Consider the following 19,807-nt stretch of genomic DNA (forward strand, 5'->3'; position numbering starts at 1 on the left):
ACACGCGTAACTCGGCTCATAACCGTAGCACATTGGAGCAGTATGCGTCAGGTGATAGAGCGGCTGTGCTACCAAACCAGCATTTCATCTCCGAGGAAGTTATCCCAGAGAGAAGTAAAGCAAGTGTGTAAGTTCATCTCTGAATGTTAGTAAAGCATTCCCACGTTAAGCTTAACAACCGACATATGGAGCGACTGCCTCTTCTCTCTCCCTCTCCTGCTGCTACTTCAGTCGTGAAACTGCTTAATGATCAGCTGATCGGCTTTTCTGTCGCGAGTCCATCTCTCTTCTTTGTTTTTGGCCCACTTCTCACCAGAAAGAGGAAACCAGTGGCTGAACAACAGCAGAACGTTTAACCTTGATAAGCTGTTGTTAGAATGTATTTAATATTACTTTCTACACCAGGAGCGTTTTCTATGCCGCTGACGGCTGGTAACTGTGCAGGGGCGGATCTAGCAAAGTTTAGCCAGGGGGGCCGATAGGGCATGAACAGGGAAAAGGGGGCACAAAGACATACTTTTCTTTCTTATTCTCATTTAAAATGTCTAGCTTTTAATAAATAATTATCTGAATCTTACGCCCAAAGTTTTAATCTGATGTAAAATGTATAGAAGTCCATTACTGTATATAGTAACTGTTAAGTCTAATATACCCTAGTAAGCTATAGTACTTTTTCCTTTGGGAAGATACCATCTGTGAATTCTGCAATTCTGTTGAAGAAAGATGTTGAATCTATTTAATTATTCTTGAAAAATAATTTATTGCTGTGCATTTTTTTCACACTGCAACAAATTAAAGTTGATTACGTCGATTAAGCATCATGAGGTGGAGGGTGGGGGGTGGTTCCCTATTTTTTTTTGCTGGGAGTTTGCAACCCTATTAGTTAGGTTGCTTAATATTTCTGCTAAGTACTCTTTAAAATACCAGAATAGGGAGGATGGAGCAGGTTTAAGTTTATTAGATTGATCAGTGTTGCTGAACTATGAAATATTTTGGGCGCAGTGTATTTTTTACATACAGGTATAACAGAATAGCTTTAGTGTTATTGTTTATTTAAACTTGAGTATGAACTTATACAAAATGCAGCAAGATATTAAAAAAAACAGTTTTATTGATTAAAAAACACACTATATCGGATTCATATCGGTATCGGCAGATATCCAAATTTATGATATCGGTATCGGACATAAAAAAGTGGTATTGTGTCATCTCTAGTTTGAAACACGTTTGCTCTTATCGTAGAGCTGTCACGCACATTTTACCATGTTACCATGTTTTAACATGTTAGCGTAACAAAGGATGCCTGACATATTTCTTTCCTTTCTTTGCTGCCCGAAGCTAATACCGTTTTGACATGTCAGGAAAAATCTGAAGCTGTGTGTGTGTTGGGGCAAGACTTGTTTCAGGACCTAATATGCAAATTTGATCATGTTCCCTGAAAATGTCGACTGAAAAAAAAAAAAAGAAAATCGTCTAATTTTGTTGAAGTGGTTGTGATAGTTACCTGAGAAATAATATCACAGTAAACAAAAATGAACTAAAGAAAATAACCATAAAACAGTCAGTACCCATATGTCTGATGACATATGAGTCGCCCTGCTTTTCCAGACCACTAAATTTAATCCAATTAGTTATCAAATACACAGATTTAGAGGGGAGCTGCTGGTAATGGGTTTGACTGAGTGGAGTACTTGAGTGGAAGGTCACCTGCTTAAGAAGCAGTTAGAGCTGGGCAAGTCTTTTCCCCGGCTCCATCTAAGCTCTCTTTGCCCCCTGAGTAATACTCATAGGATCAGAGATGGGACTTTTTTAACAGAGAGCTGGTTCCAGACTTTCCTGTATTCGGGGTGCCTGGATGAAATTCCACAAGGTGCAGTACAAAAAGTACCCCATTACACTGCTTTTTAGTTTTAGTGCCCTTGTTTTCCACTGAATTATAAGTTCCATCACTGGTTAGCTAATATAAACTAGTGTAAGTTGCAGACTTACACTGTGCAGCAACCAAGTTACCCTCCATGTTCTGTACTGGCACAAGATGGCACTAATGATATTCTAAAAACTTTAAGTTTACGTATATACTTATTTCTTAAATCCAGCTTAACAGACAGTGCTGATGTGGTTATGATGGTTGCTGCTATGATTTATTTGGAACAAGAGGGGGAGATCTGAGAAGAAATGGGTAATTGCAAGTGTTCTAGTGCTGTTCACTGACGCCTGACACTACATGCTTAGAACTCAGTCCCACATATTTCTGCTTATCAGTAATACTGGTATTTTAATGAAAACAGAGCTGAACTAAACTCAGTTGAATTGAGGTTGCAAAGGTATTATTAAGAAGCTTTAATATGTGACGTACATTCAGGATCACAGGACTCCTAAAAAAAAAAAACAAGAGAAAGAAGAAGAAAAATTACTTTCACATTCTTGTTTTTAAGCTAAATATATATGCTTACTACCAAACATAACCAACTGAAGCATACAAAAACAGGCTTAAGATTTAAAAAAAAAAAAATAAACCCATCAAATATGATAAAAACCTTTAGGATAATGAAATCACTTCAAAATCTGAACACTTTTGGTTGTAAGATCATTCCATGGGTCTCCTGGGGTAGGACACCCCCAAATAAATCTCCAAAATTTCCCCAAAAATTGCCGTCCGACTAACTTTGAACTCTGATGAAGATTTATAAATTATTGCTGGAAGTCACTCTTTGGTAAGAAGAAATTTTCTTTTATTCATGGATGTGTGGAGGCTTTTTGTTTATCTTGGATGGCATGTATTCAGAATGAAAGAAAACTTTGCTGGGTTGAATACTGAAATGCAACAAAGTACCAAGTGCATACCTTTATTTATAGATTATAAAACATGAACTCACGCTAATCTTGTAGATGAATAACTCCACTGCATGTTATTTAACTTTAGTGCAACATTCTTCATCAGGTTTCTGCAGAAGAGACAATAAGATGTTCTTGTCTACATTGTTGCCTGTCACTATCAGACACTACTGTGGATTTGTCCAAAACTCCTCTGAAAAAGTGTGTTATGGTTACAGCATTTAATAAAATATTATATATTCCTTATTATCTGTTTCATTTTTGACATTTATTCCACTAGTTCCACTAGCTTTGAAAGAGTCATCACGTGTCTACACTTAAGTTAAATATGCAGCGCATGACTTAGCTATAGAAAACCAGCTCCAATCAGCAAAAGTAGCTGGTTCAGAAACCAAGTAGTGGTGTCTAAATCATTGAAACAAACACTTGTGGTGGGCTAACACGTAACAGTAACGCACAACAGGTGACAGCAAAAGAAAGTTTTATTTACTGATCAATCCAAGTATAGAGTTTATGTCATAGAAGCGAGCATATAAAGAAATGAATAATAGAAAACAGAGAGGGCAATGCATCAAATCCACAGATCAAAATCCAAAAAGAAAAGTTGCAGATGAAAATAGATAATTTTACAGTGCATGAACAAGTGGCTTTCTGTTGGGGCAAGCAAGGCAACCAGTTTCCCTGAGAATTAAATTTAAAAATAGACATCAGTTAAAACCTTTCAGAGTAAAAGTAATATCACCCCTTACATCTCAAACAGCTTATACAGTTTCTTCTACTTTGCATCCATCCTTTACATGACTGGCATCGTGTGGCCATAGCAGATTACTGTCACTGCAAGCAGGCTTGACACTGCTGAATTCATATTGAACTAGAGAGCAGAGAGTTTGATTTGAGTTGCATATCAAATATGATACACTTGGCTTTATGTAAAGATTAAGTAAAGTCTTCAAGGTGTACTTTTGCAAAGAACTCATTCTTACATGAACAAATGATAACAGTGAGTGTCCAAAAAATTCTAGTTCGTTTATTTGCTTTTCAAAAGAAAAAAAAAATCCTTTCTCTAGCTCCAAGTATAAATAATGGTTAGTAGTATGTTTGCTACTGCTATACAAATCATCCAGCTCCCATGCAAGTCTAGTTGTAGTCTTCTCCTGCAGCTCTCCTGAGCTCACTTTGGTCTAGTTGTACATGGAGATGTTGCTCCACTGAAACAGAAGAAAGGGTAGCTAATAAATTAATTATTCAAGTGACTGTGTACTGCACATTAATAAGAATGCATTACAGTGGCCATTTCATATGTACTCAGTTGTTGATCTTTTTTTTTTAAAACATAATTCTAACTTTACAAATGTTGCATATTCTAGCTACACTTAAACGTACTGTCAAAGTAAAAGGCATAAGATGATTTAATACACATAATATTAAAAACTATTATTAATGAAAGATTAAAGGGCATTTAGTGACTTGCCTCATCCCAGGTCAAGCGCATTGTTCCATCAGAGGATTTGTCCTTGAAAATGTCTGTGAGGAAAAACACAGTCAATGCAAAATAAGCTTAATCACATTTTGAACTTGATAAATTCAACAGATTTATTTCTTGATGTACTTGGTGGTTGCTGTCTCTCTTACTTGACATCTTATCCAGTCGCAACATGAGAGTGATGAAATCCTCCAACATGGTGACAGAGAAGCGTGAATACCGAAACATCATCAGCCTCACCGTCCTGTCATTCACGTTCAAACCTGGTAATGACATGAGGAGAAAGCGATGAGTACTGCAGTTATAACATGAACACAGTTCTGAACTAAGCTTAAAGTTAAAATGCAAAAACAACTGGTGTTACCTGCAGCCTCAACTGCTCTCTGGAGCTCGAGGTCAGTCAAGGATCCACTTTGATTAAGATCAGATTGATGGAAGAGTTTCTGCAGAAAAAAAAGATTACTTGACATTTAGGAAAAAGGAGCACTTTCAAAGTAACATTTATTTTTTTAAACTACATGTCAGACACTGAACTTAAAAAAATATCAGTGTCTGAGGGAAATACAGCTCTAAAAGTTAGAGGAATTATTTGAAATTTGTCCTGCATTTGCTGTTTTACCTTGTATTCTTGAATCTTGTTCCAAAGAATCAAAAATTCAGTAAAAGACATTGTCATCCTTTGATCAAGCTGTGTACATTAAGGAAATCACAGACGAAACTTTGCTATTCCTAATCAGACTGTTACTGAAAGTCAGCTTTGGCAAGTTTGGGTGTGGTAGAACAAAACGAGCAGGAATATAATTCAGTTTTTGAGGATACATCCACCAAAGCAATCATACTCCTGCAGGTATCCAAACCAAAGCCATACAAGGTTCCTATGGATGGTAGACAAAACCTTTTTAGTCTTGTTTTATTACAAAATGAGGTAGCATTTTAAATATTCTGAAAGCACAAATGATCATCTTACCATGAGGGAACCTGTCATTCAGGAGTTTCTGGAGTTGTCCAGCAAGCAGCTCACCATTCTAGAACACAGAAGCGAGTAAAACTGTTGAGTGCAGATTAAAAAAAAAATGAAAAGGACAAACAGCAAAGGAGTAAAATATGAGGAGCAATCATTAAAAAATATACAGCTGACCTGATTTGCATACAGGTTAAACAAGGAAATAAGGCTGGCGTCCTTATCTGTGGTCTCCTCTTTGGGCTTGTCTCGGATCTTAAAGAAAACAAAACATATTGGATGATAACTTGAAGTTGTATTAAGTATGTTACAGTATGCACAGCAACCTCTTATTTTATACCTGAGGAAGAATCAATTCCTCCTCTTCATCACCTCCACTGTGGGAGCTGGATACAGCAGAAAGTGTGTAAAAAGGTGAGACTTATGTGTCTTGCAACACTTTTTAAAATGCTGCTAGGAAAGCATGTATTGAAAAAAGTATTTTGTCATTCTTTAGGAATAAAGTCTCTCATGGGTCTTTACCTGATCTCAACATCAGCCTTGGTGTAGACAGTAAGAACGAAATCGGCAGTCATGTTGGGTTTCATGGTGGACGGGATGATCACATACTCTCCAGGTTCCAGACTGTGTAGTTCGGTCAGATCGCTGTTGAAGCTGTAAAAATTGGGTGTCTTCAGGGGTTTGTTACCATCAAAAAAAGAGGACCATAGGTGTCCTTGCGGGGTCTGAAAGCAATATGAAAGTTGTTAAGTGCAATGAAATTGTTTCCTGAGCATTGGCTTGTCTTGTTCACGTTATTTAAATGTGGAATTTCTTTTAGTTGGAGTTTGCTATTTGTTTGCTTACCCCTGGTGGAATCTGTTGAATGTGAAAATGGGGAAAAAAGGATGTCAAACAGTTTTCAAATCACTCAAAAGGGCATGTCTATAACAATGACAAGAAAACGTTTTTATTATTAATAAAATTATTAAGCATTTTGTAATAATTTGCTGTTATTTTATATTTCATTCACAATGCATACCTTATAAATGGTTAGTCCAATGGGGTAGAATCGTCTCTGTCTGCGTTGCCCCTGCTGAGGTTTCTGCATCAGGGAGAGCAAGACGTTTTTGTCTTCTGGCTCTTCCTTATCTATAACACTTACCTGGATGCGATACTGAGGGTTTGTTGCAAAGGTGGCTATGGGAAACAAAAATGCAAATTACAGTTTTAGAGAGAGTGTGGTGTCTTGATCCATGCTCAATCATCCAGGTAAGAAAATCCCAAAAAGTTGAATCTGTTTATCTGGACGTAGAAAATGCTACGTCCAGAAACAGTTCATCACACAGTGATTTCCTCAGAGGAGATGGTGTGGTGGTTCTTGTGTTTGCAAAGACACATATATAAAAACCATAGTATTTGCACATTAAGGAAAAAGAATGAACAGGCCTCACAGTTGTTCACGCCGCCACCTGCAGATCTCCCTGCTACCCAGCTGCCATCGTAAGTCATGCATTTCCACTGACATTTAAGGTCACCGTCTATGAAGTTAGGGTTCTCACAGCAGATGGATAAATAGCTGAAATAGTAACAGACGTCCTCCAGTTGCATCCTGAGAGACACAGATGAGTACAAGAAAAGAGATAAAAACAAAAAGGGTAGAGGAATGTTAAACATCATTGAGATAAATATTGCTGTATGTGCCAATGGTTTGGAGCATTTTCTTACTACAGCAGTAGAAAAGTAGTAACCTGTCTGCAACAATAAAATGTTTGCTAGGTTTTTTTTACATTATGAGGCCTTTTGTTAAGGCCCTGTGAAGTTTTTAACCAATACAGTTCTTTGGAGAAACATTTTAAAGAGGAAGGACGAACACGAGGTATGCTCCACTGTATGATCTTCAGGGAGATTAATCAAGAATCGCTAAAGCTGAAAACTGAAGCCATTGCACAAGTTCCATAGTTGCAGTTCCTACAGTGTATTTATGCTAAGCTGGGTGACTGAACTTGACAGCTCTACCTGGTTTCAGATGTTGGGGCCTTTTTTGAGCATCTTTAAGGCAATTTTTTGATAAATAACATGATTGCTTGGTGGTTAATAAAGTCCTGATCAAAAGTTTAAGACCACTTGAAAAATGGCAAAAAAGAATCATATTTTGCATGGTTTGATCTTAACAAGCAGAGCTTCACCATGCAACAAGAAGAAATGAGAGTGAGACAAAACATTTTTGAAAACAATGCTTAAACTGAAACAGGCTCTACTTGGAACCTTGTTAAGAACCAACTATGCATAATATGATTTTTTTTTGCCATTTTTCAAGTGCTCTTAAACCTTTGATTGGGATATTGGAAAACAAATAGGTGAAATCACCACTTTTAATATACAATCTTTTGTATTAAAACGCTAAGAAATCTAGCAATAAGCAAACGCAAGCCAACAAACAAATAATGTAAGCAGCACAGGTTTTCAAAGACAAGCTTTACAAATGTTTTATGGTAAATGGTAAAGCGCTTTACACATCCAGTCATCCACCCATTCACACACATCACACACTGGTGATGGCAAGCTACATTGTAGCCACAGCTGCCCTGGGGCGCACTGAAAGAGGTGAGGCTGCTGGACACTGGCGCCACTGGGCCTTCTGACCACCACCAGTAGGCAACGGGTGAAGTGCCTTGCCCAAGGACACAACGGCCGAGACTGTCGGAGCCAGGGTTTCAAACCGGCAACCTTCTGATTACAAGACGAACTGCCAACTCTTGAGCCACGATCGCCCCGCAATCAAAATGCTGTTACAAATGTTTTATGGGGGTCATATGGCTGTAATGACTTTCTGATGTGTTGATGAGAAACACTTTAAAAATGACTGTGTTACAATAACTATTCCTGTGGTACTTTTATTAGCTAACATACCAGAACTCTCCGTCCTCGCGGTTGAAACATTTTTTCCGATCTTCTATCCTCACTTTGTACCACAAATCTGACCTGAACAACAAAAGGAAATGAATTCAGCACTTTAAAACATATTCTTTTCTTAAAAGTAATATATAATTGTGCAAGGTTAATCCATTTTTTCATTGTTGTAAAATGCACACAAATGTGTGAGTACTTGTCGCTCCACTTTCCATTCCACTCCTGTTTGCCCCAGGGGTTGATGAGTCGCACCAGCCTTACTTTGGAGCTGTATAACTCCACCTTCAGATGAAATTTTTCACTGAAGTCAGAAAACATTTGCTGCAATTAAGTTCTTTCAGCTCTTTTGCAAGTTACCTCAGTGACAGCTGTGACAGAATAAGCGTGAGCATCCACCAGTCCAGTGTGAGAAACAGTGTTGACCAAAGCATCCTGGAAAAGGCAGGCAAACAAGTTCAAATAGATCAAATGAAGGCTAAATGTTCATCCAGGAAAGTTGTTCTTACCCCTTTTGGGAAAGTCCCACAGCAAATCAGTGATTTACACTGAATAGCTCTCTTGAGCGTGAGCCACAGCTCGGCATCATGGCCTGCTGAGTGGGCCTCCCTGAGTTTGTAAGTCATGGTCACCCCTCCAGTGAAGTCTTTAAAGGATTCTGATGGTGACCCCCAATGCATGTCTGCATATGAACCACAAATTCTGAAGGAGCCAAAAGAGAAAAACGTGTGTCTTTATCTGGTGTTTGTGCCGCACATGTGTGTGTGTGTGTGAGAGAGAGAGAAGAATGGTTTTTACTTGGCATATGCCTTCTCCAGCAGTGGAACCCAGAACTCATTTCCACATTTGCTATGTGCTAACAACAACTGCTTGTTGATTGTTGGCAGATAATCATCAATGATAACATCTACCCACTTTCCAAACCTCCAGAACTGAAACAGATGCAAGATAATAAAACTATTGTATTTTATAATGTAGCTCCACTGTGAAAGCAATATATCATCAGGCTTGTTAGTTACTAATTCTTTACCCTGAAGTGAAATATTCCTGCGTAATTCTTGAAGGACTGGTCCAACGGCACAACTTGTGCCAACAGTTTTTTTTTAAACGTCAGTGCTGATATTGCAGAAAGAAACCAGCAGTTACCTGTTAAAAGAAGACAAGTAATAGTTTTATCAAGATGTGCCACATAGATTTTTGTCGTCTTTAGCTATAACCAAGACATTTTCGCGTACCCACAAGGCCTTGCCCGAAGTCAAATCGTGAGGCTCCATCGATACAGAAAGCAGGCTCATCATTGATTTTTTGTAATTTCAAAATATCCTAGAGGAGACAGTGAAGAAGAATCATTTGTTTAACACTTCAAATTGGCCAAAGGAAACCTGTACTGTATTACCCACATACACAAAAAAGATAAATACATTTACTTCAGTAAGAAAATAATACTATATGATGATTTGACAATAAGTACTTCAAAGTATTTCATAAGAAGTATTTTACCGCCGGTCGAAGCCATTCCACGTCGTTCTCCTGCGAGGTGCTCAGATCAGGCAGGTCACCCAAAGAACCACTGTTAGGTGGGAAGGTGTTGTCCACAAACAGTCGCCCGCTGTGGAGGCAGTCAGCTTTTATCTGAGCAAAATCTTGATTTTTAAACTTGGCAGGGTTGGAGGGGCTTCCCTCGCTGCCATCTTGGTAACGCAAGTTAATGACAGACGTGCAACTTCCAGTTTCAGCCATGATGAGCAAAATCTTCAGACAGACCCTGACACAAGAAAAAAAAATTAACTAAAAGACTTTTAAACTAAAACTTTGCATGTAGAAGCTTGTGTAGAGATGACCAGAGGTTTTTACCTGTGTACGGCAGCAAGAGACAGCTGCTTCCTCACAAGAGAAGGATCTTTGAATTGGCAAATATGGTATGTTCAGCTCACAGCCTCTTTCTTATAATCACACACCCTTACATAAGTTTGGAGTCCCACCCACCCCTGAAATTGTAGGAAAGCCATATGACAGATTACTGAGACGCTAAGCTTGATATCTACAAATGAGCTGGTGCCTATGTTGGTGTTTTTATGAGTTTTACAGGAAATATGTGGATCAGTATGGGTGCTTCCTCACAAACACTGAAATAACTTTAATAACACTTATGTTTATTTGAAGCTGTATATGTATTATTATACATGCTAATTATAGTTACTTAGCGAGGGAGTTCAGAAGGTCACCTTCAAATAAAGTTGTTCTTCACATGTTGAATGTCATTCAGCTGTAGTAATGTGTCCCACACAGGCACAACCTTTGTGTCCCATTTTGTTTGCTGGGGCCTGGTTAAGCTACAGAAAGGGGTTGTCACTAGAAATCCTTTTTTACCTTTTTTTTCTTAAACGTACAGGTGATCTAAATGTTTTCCCTGCTGTATGACTCTAGACAAAGGTGTTATCACATAAACCCTGAAGCATGGATCCAGACGTTGTGAAAACTTGCTGCAGGAACGATCCTCTGCCAGCAAGTCCAGACAGTGCAACAGTTTCCTCCAGGACATATCACGTCTTCTCTGTGCACTTCCATGTCAGTAGGACTGTCAGTAGAGCTTTTTTCACAGCAGGTATATTAACAGTAATTACTGCAATAATAGCAGCAGTTATTATTATATTTAAGTATTATATGGTGCCAAAAGTATCTACTAACTTTACTTTGCTGGTTCTAACTTCTTATTTATTAATGGAGACACTTGCAGCCATCACACAACTTAACCCTTTCATGCATGAATTATGACAACTTCAATAAGAATTTTTTTTTAAAAGAAGTTTTCAAAGAGTTTTTTAAATGTCCACTTAGGAGGACAACATACATTCTGACTTATGGCAGGGTATGGAGTGACACATCAGTGTCCAATGTAGTGGTTTATGTGCAAGTATACCATCAACACTGACACAAATACAAGAAAACAGCCTTTGACTGGCTGTCCACTGTAGTGACTGCTATGCTGCTGCAGTGCATTTTTGTTTGTGTTTGCTTTTCATTTCAAACGTATTGAATATAAATATATTCAATTCAGTTCAATTCATCCATCCAGCCATTCGCTTCCGCTTATCCTTTTCAGGGTCGCGGGGGGGCGCTGGAGCTTATCCCAGCTGTCATAGGGCGAGAGGCGGGGTACACCCTGGACAGGTCGCCAGTCTGTCGCAGGGCCGACACACAGGGACAGACAACCATTCACACTCACATTCACACCTAGTGACAATTTCGATTATCCAATCCCCACAAGCTGCATGTCTTTGGACGGTGGGAGGAAGCCGGAGTACCCGGAGGGAACCCACGCAAACACGGGGAGAACATGCAAACTCCACACAGAAAGACCCTGGCCTGATGGTGGAATTGAACTCAGGACCTTCTTGCTGTGCGGCAACAGTGCTAACCACCGTGCTGCCCAATTCAATTCAATTTTATTTATATAGCGCCAAATCACAACAGAAGTCGCCTCAAATGACCGAATGTAACCTTTGATTTCTCATAACACGCTCTACGTTACTAAGTATAAAGGTACGTTTAGAACAACCACATTTAACTCATTATTATATTCAACATTCTTAGACTTTCTGTTGGGTGATTTTTTTTTGTTCTAGTTTTGCGGTGCTTTAGGTGGATCATATCCTAAAAGTCTTTTTCCACATTTAATATTTCATTTTAAATTTCAGCTAAAATAGCTTAAAGCTATGTTTTTTTAAAATCATATGTGGTTTGTTAAAGGATCAGTGTTTACAGACATCATGTGTCTGTTTTTGATCATTTGGGTTTCTTTGAGCTGTCAGTACATGTCTCTTAATTATCTTATGTTCTCCTTGAGATTTGTTCTGTTTAGCAGACCTCCTTTGTTCTTAAAAGAACTGAAAATGTTTTCCTCTAACTTTACAAGCTTGCACATGTTTTTGCCTGCAGGTATAAATTCAACTGCAACAGATTCCACATCTGCACTGCACTCAAGGCTGCACTTAAACTTTGCTTTGACAAAGGATTCTGTGCAAGTCAGTCATTTTTTGGGTGTCAGTCAGACATGGCCAAAGATTTCTTTTCACGCAATGGGGAAGTGGATTATTTTCTGATAGAAATGACAAAAAGTCATCTAACCATGTTATCTAGAAACCACAAAACACGGAGAAAGACATAAATGCATTTTAGAGTATTGAAAGTATCATGATGTATATTGATGATTTCTCCAAATGATGAAAGAAACCAGTGGTTATTAAACTGTGGGGTGGGAAGGACAAGGGTATAAATAGGGAGTGAAAATAACTTTTATAAATTAGTTTGATTTAAACTAATAAAAAGGCTAGGATTAGCTGATGACTGTGCTCACCTTTAATCAAATTTTATATTGATTTTTTTATAGCATCAGTTGATTGAGTTATATATTTTATATTACATTTTTGTATCATTACAAAAATAGTAAATAATGAACAGCTGTGAGACAAAACTGAATATAGTAAATGTCAGGGGAGTAACATCAAGGACATGATAAAAGAAACCAAAAGGGAGCATAAATGAAAAGGGGGGGTTATCTTCTCTAATCTAAGAAATAATCCAGACGAGAGTAGGAGCGATGAACAGAAAGTATTTTCCTTACAGTTGGGGTGAAGGGAGCGCCATGTGTCGCTCATGTACTGTTTGATTATTATACTGTTTTTCATTGTTTGTGGAATGCCAATTGCGCTGAGTTCCTGCTGTATTGAGCCTATGCATTTCTTCATTTAGTCCAAAGTTGAGGTCGCCCCCAAGAACAAGTGCAAAATCTGCACTTGTTCTGCATCCTGCGTGTCGCCCAACACGTCTTCCTATGGATCCAGAGTTCAGTTCTCTTTCGTTACTTTTTCCTAGCCTACAGTTTCTGTGTGTGCCATCTCCGCTCTTGTTGTATCCTGCTCTCCCCATGAATAAAGCTCACTCTCATCCCAAGCCTTTGCCTGCATTTGGGTCCTTACCTCTCCTCAACAAGGCTGGCGAGGCAAGCTGTGACAGAATGAGGGGAGGAAATATATTTCCAATTATTTCCCTTTTGTACAACAAACTTTTATTAAATTTTACAGTTCTTACAAATTGATAAATAGCATTGGACGAAATTGTAAGCAGGTTTTATGTAATTGAACAAAATATGCAAAGCTTTTTAGGATCAGTGAAGGTTCTCAGTGATTCAGACTAAACACAAACTTAACAACGTGGTGTATGCTGTACAGTGCAGCGAGGAATGCCCAGACCTCTACATCGGAGATACCAAACAGCCACTTCACAAGCGCATGGCACAACATAGAAGAGCCACCTCCACGGGACAAGACTCAGCAGTCCATCTGCATCTAAAGGACAAAGGTCACTCTTTCGAGGATGCCAATGTTCACATTTTGGACAGAGAGGACAGATGGTTTGAAAGAGGAGTGAAAGAAGCCATCTATGTCCACTGTGAGTGACCATCCTTGAACAGAGGCGGTGCTTTATGACACCAGCTGTCTGCCATCTATAATCCAGTTTTGAGATCCCTTCCCAGACGCCTTAACGCCTACTCACATCCTGGGCCATCTGACCTCAGGAAATCACATGATAGGGTGGGGCCAGGTTTCACAATGAGCTCACCCGAAACCCTGGCTGATTGTGACCCACACCCGCTTTCACACCTTGGCTCATGTGATTAGGTAGAGGATCATCAGGGGGTCCTTTGTCCCTCTTTGGGGGGATACTCCCACTGGGTTTAAATCTGGGACTCTCCACCATTTGACCTTAGAACTGAAGAAGCTTCTCGGATGAGAGGTGAAACATCCTCAAGCAACTCAAAAAAGTCCAGACGCTTTTCTTTCCAAGCTCCTTAGACCTTTTTGGGATCAGACACAATCATCATTTCAAGTGATTGATCAAAATGTTAATTCCATATGCTGCACAGTGAGTACTTTAAAAATCTGTCCTTGTTGTACAAAGGTAAGCTTACGATAAACCTGACTGTATTTCAAAATAAGTACTTACAAGGACCGGCTCAGCATGTCTTCAGATGAATCTCAACCAGCTCACTTTGAGACACCTGAACAAAGTTCAAAATGATGAGACACTTGAACTGATCAATTCAATTCTTGAGAAATTTACTCTCACTTTCTGTTCAGAAAACCAATGATCAACATCAACGTTTAGATTTCATCCTAACAGAAGCAGCCAGTTTTTCATGGGCTTATGGGCAGGAATAGAAATTTACCTGTGTGTAACTAATCCACATCTGTCCACTAGTTCAGCTGGCAGTGCACACACCATGCAGACAAGCATCCTTTATGGATGCTCGAGTTCTTTTCCTTTACCTGCAGAAGGAAAAGGTTATCGTGTGAGTTTGGTTCATTTGTTTTGACATGCATCAGAACTACATGGGTTCAGAACTATTAAGCCAACCTTACATGCTGGTTTGTCATCCTCTCAATCTGGCATCTTGTGAATAGCCGAAGGAGCAAACACAAGTTAACTTCTACTTGTCATGTGAACAGACTGATTGCCACAGAGTTATGAGACTAAGGCTCAGAACAGTGAGCATGATAAATTGTTAGTTATCACATCCAATGGCACTTCCTATTCACAGTTTTCATCATGTGTAATGCAAATAGATAGAGCCACTTCATGGTCACTTACCTTCCAAGGACACAAGGCGACTAGAGGAGGACTTGAACAGCATGATTTTTAAATTTGTACTGTGACCCCAAAGCCCTAGATCCACCTGAGAGCGAGAGGAAAATATTTTTTTTAACTCTATCGTGTTCATATTGCTACTTCAGCTTTCTTCACATTTTGTTGGAGAAAACATCACTCCACGTGAGTGAGTGAGTTGTTTATGTTTATGTCAACATACATGATTTTCTTTCACATTTTGGCATCTAATTACCAGCTTTTTTTATATGTGTGTGCTCAAGCTAGTAATTTATGTTTGCCCACTTAATTGTGAATTTGATGAACATAAAAATAAATATTTTAAATGCAGCTACTGCTTAATATAAAATGTGGCCTGTGACCGCACAGTGGCGCTGTTTGACAGCTAACTCTGTGTCTCGTCACTCATTTCACAGTATGTGGGTCTTCTCTCTGAGGCTGTGGAGCCGTCATTTTGTTCTGGATTTGTTTCCTCGCAAGACTTTGGATAACACATCACATCTTCTGAGTGCTTCAGTTAAAGTTTTTGAAAGCTTGCTTCCTGTAACTTTTGCTGAGAATCCATTCAAACCCCTGTTTGTTAAACAGAAAAGCTTTATGTGTTTATTTATTTATACATTACATTATGGTGTGTGTTTATGCGTGTGTGTGCATCAATCAGCTGCATCAGCATGTTGCCACCTGTGAAAAGGTGTATTTCTGAAAAGATTAAAACGTACGGCTCTGGTTTCACTTCTGACATAAATGTAGGCAGAAAACTAAACAGCAGTGACGTTTGTAGGGTTACTGCAGTTGGGCTAGCTCAGGGGTCAGCAACCTTTAACACCCAAAGAGCCACTCGGACCCGGTTTCCACGCAAAAGAAAACACTGGGAGGACAAATACTTTTTGAAATCTAAAATGAAGATAACACTGTATATATTGTTTTTTTTTTTACCTTTATGCTTTGTGTGAACAACTAAAGTAAGTAAGTAAAGTTTATTTATTAAGCACTTTTCACAGACAGGCAGTCACAAAGCGCTGTACACAAATATCAAAATAAACAATACAATCAATAGACATTAAACATAATGTAAAATATCAAATGTAAATAATGTAAAGAATATAAAATACGTAGATCAACAAAAGGCTTGTTTGAACAGAAAAGTTTTTAACTGCTTTTTAAAAGAATCCACAGAGCAACTAAGGTGTGTTGCTTATGAAATCCATGAAGTGCTACAGAGAAAATTACATTTTATTTATGTAATTAACACATTTTGAACTCTTAAAGAAATATAACAAAAGGAAAGACACCCAGCTGAACTAAAATGATCCATGTAGCAAACAAAAACTGTTGTGAGCCGCCACCCTTATATCGCCTTTGGGCTGTTGGAGCCTTGACCTGACTTTTAAAAAATAATTGTAAAAAAAACACTATGCTGCTAAAAAAGGAAAAGTTATTTGCAAAATACTGCCTAAATATGTATTTTACCTGGTTAATGTGTGTGGCGGGGCGTGGTCTGCAGTGCCGCTGCATGAGAGTCAGACGCACCTGAGCAGCACCCGCAATCACGCCTTGCCGCCTTAAAGTCTGTGCTCTCTCTGCTGTTGTGTTGTGTATGCGTACAGCAACCGTGTGTGAAAAGTGGTCAATAAAGAGATGCTGAAAAGCAGCGGGTCTGCCGTGGTACGAAGTCACTCTCATTTTTACGCAGGACTGTAAGCTGTCATCTGTGAGGCGTGAGCGGTGTTTGGTTTTAACATAGTTCACGGTGGAGAACAGCTGCCGACATAATGTGGATCCAAAGATCCATAATTGGCCTACCTGGGGTCGAAAGTCTCGATAAATGCATGGCGTTTTGGCGGGTATACCGGTTTCCGCGAGTGCAACGCTTATTTTGAGCGATGAAAAAATAATAAATATAATTTTATTTTTATATTTCAAAATCACAATAATCTTCCAATTTAGAACTACAAGTTAAAAAAAAGAACTAAACACAAATAAAATACACTTCAGCTAAATACTTCTAATTTATTTTCCCAAACCACCCGGAGCTGCAAACTAAGGACTAAAGAGCCGCATGCGGCTCCGGAGGTTGCCGACCCCTGGGCTAGCTGGTATATAATCATATATAATCAATATAATCAAACACAGCTATGGTTATATTATAAACACTGAAACTAGAGAATGAACTTTTTCCACTCGATAAAAGTTAATGTGAGGGTTCCCGATGGTTAAGGACAAATAGAATAGAATAGAATAGAATGCCTTTATTGTCATTATACAGCTGTACAATGAGATACAGAGCATCTCCTACTCAGTGTAAACATGTTGGGGGGGGGGTACAGTTCTGCAGCACTATATACATATGGACAGTATTAACATAGGGAAGAAGATGTATATATATATAAAATGTACAATTTACAAACCGTAAACAATATGTAATAAATAGTGATTATGTATGTACAGTTGAGTTATTGCACATGGAATTGGTATAAATAGTGGTGGTCCATAGAGGAAGTGGGAAGTGGGGGGCTGTGTTATCGGTGCATGTGTGAGTTCAGGGTGGTTATCGCTTTGGGGAAGAAACTGTTTTTGAGTCTGTGGGTTTTAGTGTTGATGCACCTGTAGCGCTTCCCTGAGGGAAGCAGGCTGAACATGTTGAAGCCAGGGTGGGAGCTGTCCTTGATGATGTTTGCTGTTCTGCTGAGGCAGCGGGAGGAATAAATGTCCATCAGGGAGGGGAGAGGGCAGCCGATGATCTTTTGTGCTGTCTTGACCACACTCTGAAGCCTCACTCTATCTGCCTTGGTGCAGCTGCCGTACCATACCGTGATGCAGTAGGTTAGCAGGCTCTTAATGGACGAGCGGTAGAAGGTCAGCAGCAGGTTGGAGTTCAGCTTGTACTTCCTGAGGACTCTCAGGAAGTGCAGCCGCTGTTGGGCCTTCTTGATGACCGCTGAGATGTTTTCCGTCCAGGAGATGTCAGCAGAGATGAGGACACCAAGGAACCGGAAGGTGTGGACCCTCTCCACACACTCCCCGTTGATGTAGAGGGGGGCCAAGTCAGTGCTGTGTCTCCTGAAGTCAACAATGAGCTCTTTGGTTTTCTTGGTGTTCAGTGCCAGGTTGTTTTCTGAACACCATGCTGCCAACTTCAGGACTTCCTCTCTGTACTCTGCCTCGTCTCCCTTCGAGATGAGTCCGACTACCGTGGTGTCATCAGCAAACTTGATGATGAGAGTGTTGTTGTGGGCCGGACTGCAGTCGTGGGTGTAGAGAGAATACAGGAGGGGGCTCAGCACACAGCCCTGTGGGGAGCCGGTGCTCAGTGTGCGAGTGGAGGAGAGATGAGGGCCGAGTCTCACAGTCTGGGGCCGGTTTGTGAGGAAATCCTTTATCCAGGCACATGTGAGAGGAGGGAGGCCAAGATTGACCAGTTTGTTGATGAGGATGTCCGGGATGATAGTATTAAAGGCTGAGCTGTAGTCCACAAAGAGCATTCGGACGTAGCTCTGCCGCTGCTCTAGGTGACTCAGCACAGCATGGAGGGCTGTGGCGATGGCGTCTTCTGTGGATCTGTTTGCACGGTATGCAAACTGGTGGGGGTCGAATTCTGGGGGGAGGTAATCCTTGATGTGTTGAAGGACTAGTCTCTCAAAGCATTTCATGATTACCGGTGTGAGGGCCACAGGGCGGTAATCATTCAGGCTGGTGATGGGAGACTTCTTCGGCACTGGGATGATTGTGGCTGATTTTAGACAGGATGGGATGGCTGCCTGATCCAGTTATAGGTTGAAGAGTCTGGTGAAGATGAGGGTGAGCTGGTGTGCGCATGCTCTTAGTACCTTGCCAGGTACTCCGTCTGGACCGGCCGCCTTTCTGGGGTTCACTGCTAGGAGCACACGTCTGACATCGTGCTCCGTTACAGTGAGTGGAGCGGCACAGGAACCAGGTGAGGATGAGGATGGGAGCAGGGCTGAAGCAGATGAGTGTTGCTGTTGTGGTGTTTCAAAGCGGGCGAAGAAGCTGTTTATTTCCTCTGCCAGCTGCACACTCGAATTCTCTGTTTTCGCAGTGCTGCCTCTGTGGTTGATGATGTCTTGCATTCCCTGCCACACCTCTCGTGTGTTGTTGCTGGACAGGTGGGACTCGATGTTCCTTTTGTGGTCTGACTTGGCTTTTTTAATCCCCCTTTTCAGGTCAGCTCGAGCAGCCCTGTACAGAGCTCTGTCACCTGACCTGAAGGCAGCATCACGGGCTTTGAGGAGTGAGCGGACCTCGCTGGTCATCCAGGGTTTTTGATTTGGGAAAACCCGAATGCTTTTGTCCACTGTCACATTTGCAGTACAGAACTTGATGTAGTCCAGTACTGATCCTGTGAAAGTTTCTAGGTCCTGGTGTTCAAATATGTCCCAGTCTGTCTCTGTGAAGCAGTCTTGTAGTTTGTGGAGAGCATTTTCCGGCCAGGTTGTAACAGTCCTTGTGGTGGGCCTGGCACTGCGCCTGAGGGGGGTGTAGGCTGGGGAGAGCAGGAGGGAAAGATGGTCGGACTGACCGAGGTGGGGGAGGGGTATGGCTCTATATGCATTCTTGATGTTGGAGTAAACATGATCTAGAGTGTTTTCTCCTCTGGTGGGACATTTGACATGCTGGTAGAACTTTGGGAGTACAGTCTTTATGTTGGCCTTATTAAAATCACCTGCAATAATGTGAACACCATCCGGGTGGGCCCGCTGCTGTTCGTTAATGGTGTTCAGCAGGATAGAGAGCGCCGTGTTTACGTTGGCATCGGGTGGAATGTACACAGCCGTGATGATCACTACTGTTAGCTCTCTCGGTAGAAAAAAAGGCCGGCATCTTACCGACATGTACTCGAGGTTCGGGGAGCAGTGACTGTTTATAATTGTCCCGTTGTTGCACCAGCTTTCATGCACGTAAATACAGAGTCCTCCCCCCCTGCTCTTACCGGAGTCCTTTGTCCTGTCCCAGCG

The 19,807-nt window shown here is 40.4% G+C and overlaps 1 protein-coding gene and 1 non-coding gene across 2 annotated transcripts; both read right to left on the reverse strand.

The window, feature by feature from the left end:
* Window positions 1-2,913: 2,913 nt before the first annotated feature.
* Window positions 2,914-19,684, reverse strand: LOC102077767 (calpain-1 catalytic subunit-like). Its single transcript, XM_019363538.2, has 23 exons — window positions 18,871-19,684; window positions 10,023-10,068; window positions 9,669-9,933; window positions 9,404-9,491; window positions 9,199-9,314; window positions 8,967-9,100; window positions 8,678-8,870; window positions 8,529-8,603; window positions 8,368-8,453; window positions 8,172-8,243; window positions 6,713-6,870; window positions 6,301-6,458; window positions 6,126-6,137; window positions 5,802-6,004; window positions 5,620-5,665; window positions 5,457-5,534; window positions 5,286-5,343; window positions 5,138-5,193; window positions 4,938-5,006; window positions 4,683-4,761; window positions 4,468-4,581; window positions 4,307-4,359; window positions 2,914-4,043 (listed from the first exon to the last, which is right to left on the reverse strand). The coding sequence occupies exons 1-23, from the start codon at window positions 19,682-19,684 to the stop codon at window positions 4,017-4,019; spliced, it is 3,000 nt and encodes a 999-aa protein (XP_019219083.1). The 3' UTR covers window positions 2,914-4,016.
* Window positions 14,712-14,783, reverse strand: LOC112848098 (small nucleolar RNA SNORD49). Its single transcript, XR_003222046.1, has one exon. It is a non-coding gene; the product is annotated as a small nucleolar RNA SNORD49 (small nucleolar RNA).
* Window positions 19,685-19,807: the final 123 nt, after the last annotated feature.

Source organism: Oreochromis niloticus, linkage group LG10 (genome assembly GCF_001858045.2).
Source record: "Oreochromis niloticus isolate F11D_XX linkage group LG10, O_niloticus_UMD_NMBU, whole genome shotgun sequence".
Classification (NCBI taxonomy): Eukaryota; Metazoa; Chordata; class Actinopteri; order Cichliformes; family Cichlidae; genus Oreochromis; species Oreochromis niloticus.

Bases quoted from the DNA above. Each gene is read 5' to 3' on its own strand.
- LOC102077767 (XM_019363538.2), bottom strand. From the start codon at position 19,684: ATGTCGGTAAGATGCCGGCCTTTTTTTCTACCGAGAGAGCTAACAGTA. The intron at 6,459-6,712 runs GTGAGGCCTGTT...TGTTTCCCATAG, and splicing joins AGGTGGCGGCGTGAACAACT to CCACCTTTGCAACAAACCCT. The intron at 4,360-4,467 runs GTAAGAGAGACA...TTTTCCTCACAG, and splicing joins GCGACTGGATAAGATGTCAA to ACATTTTCAAGGACAAATCC.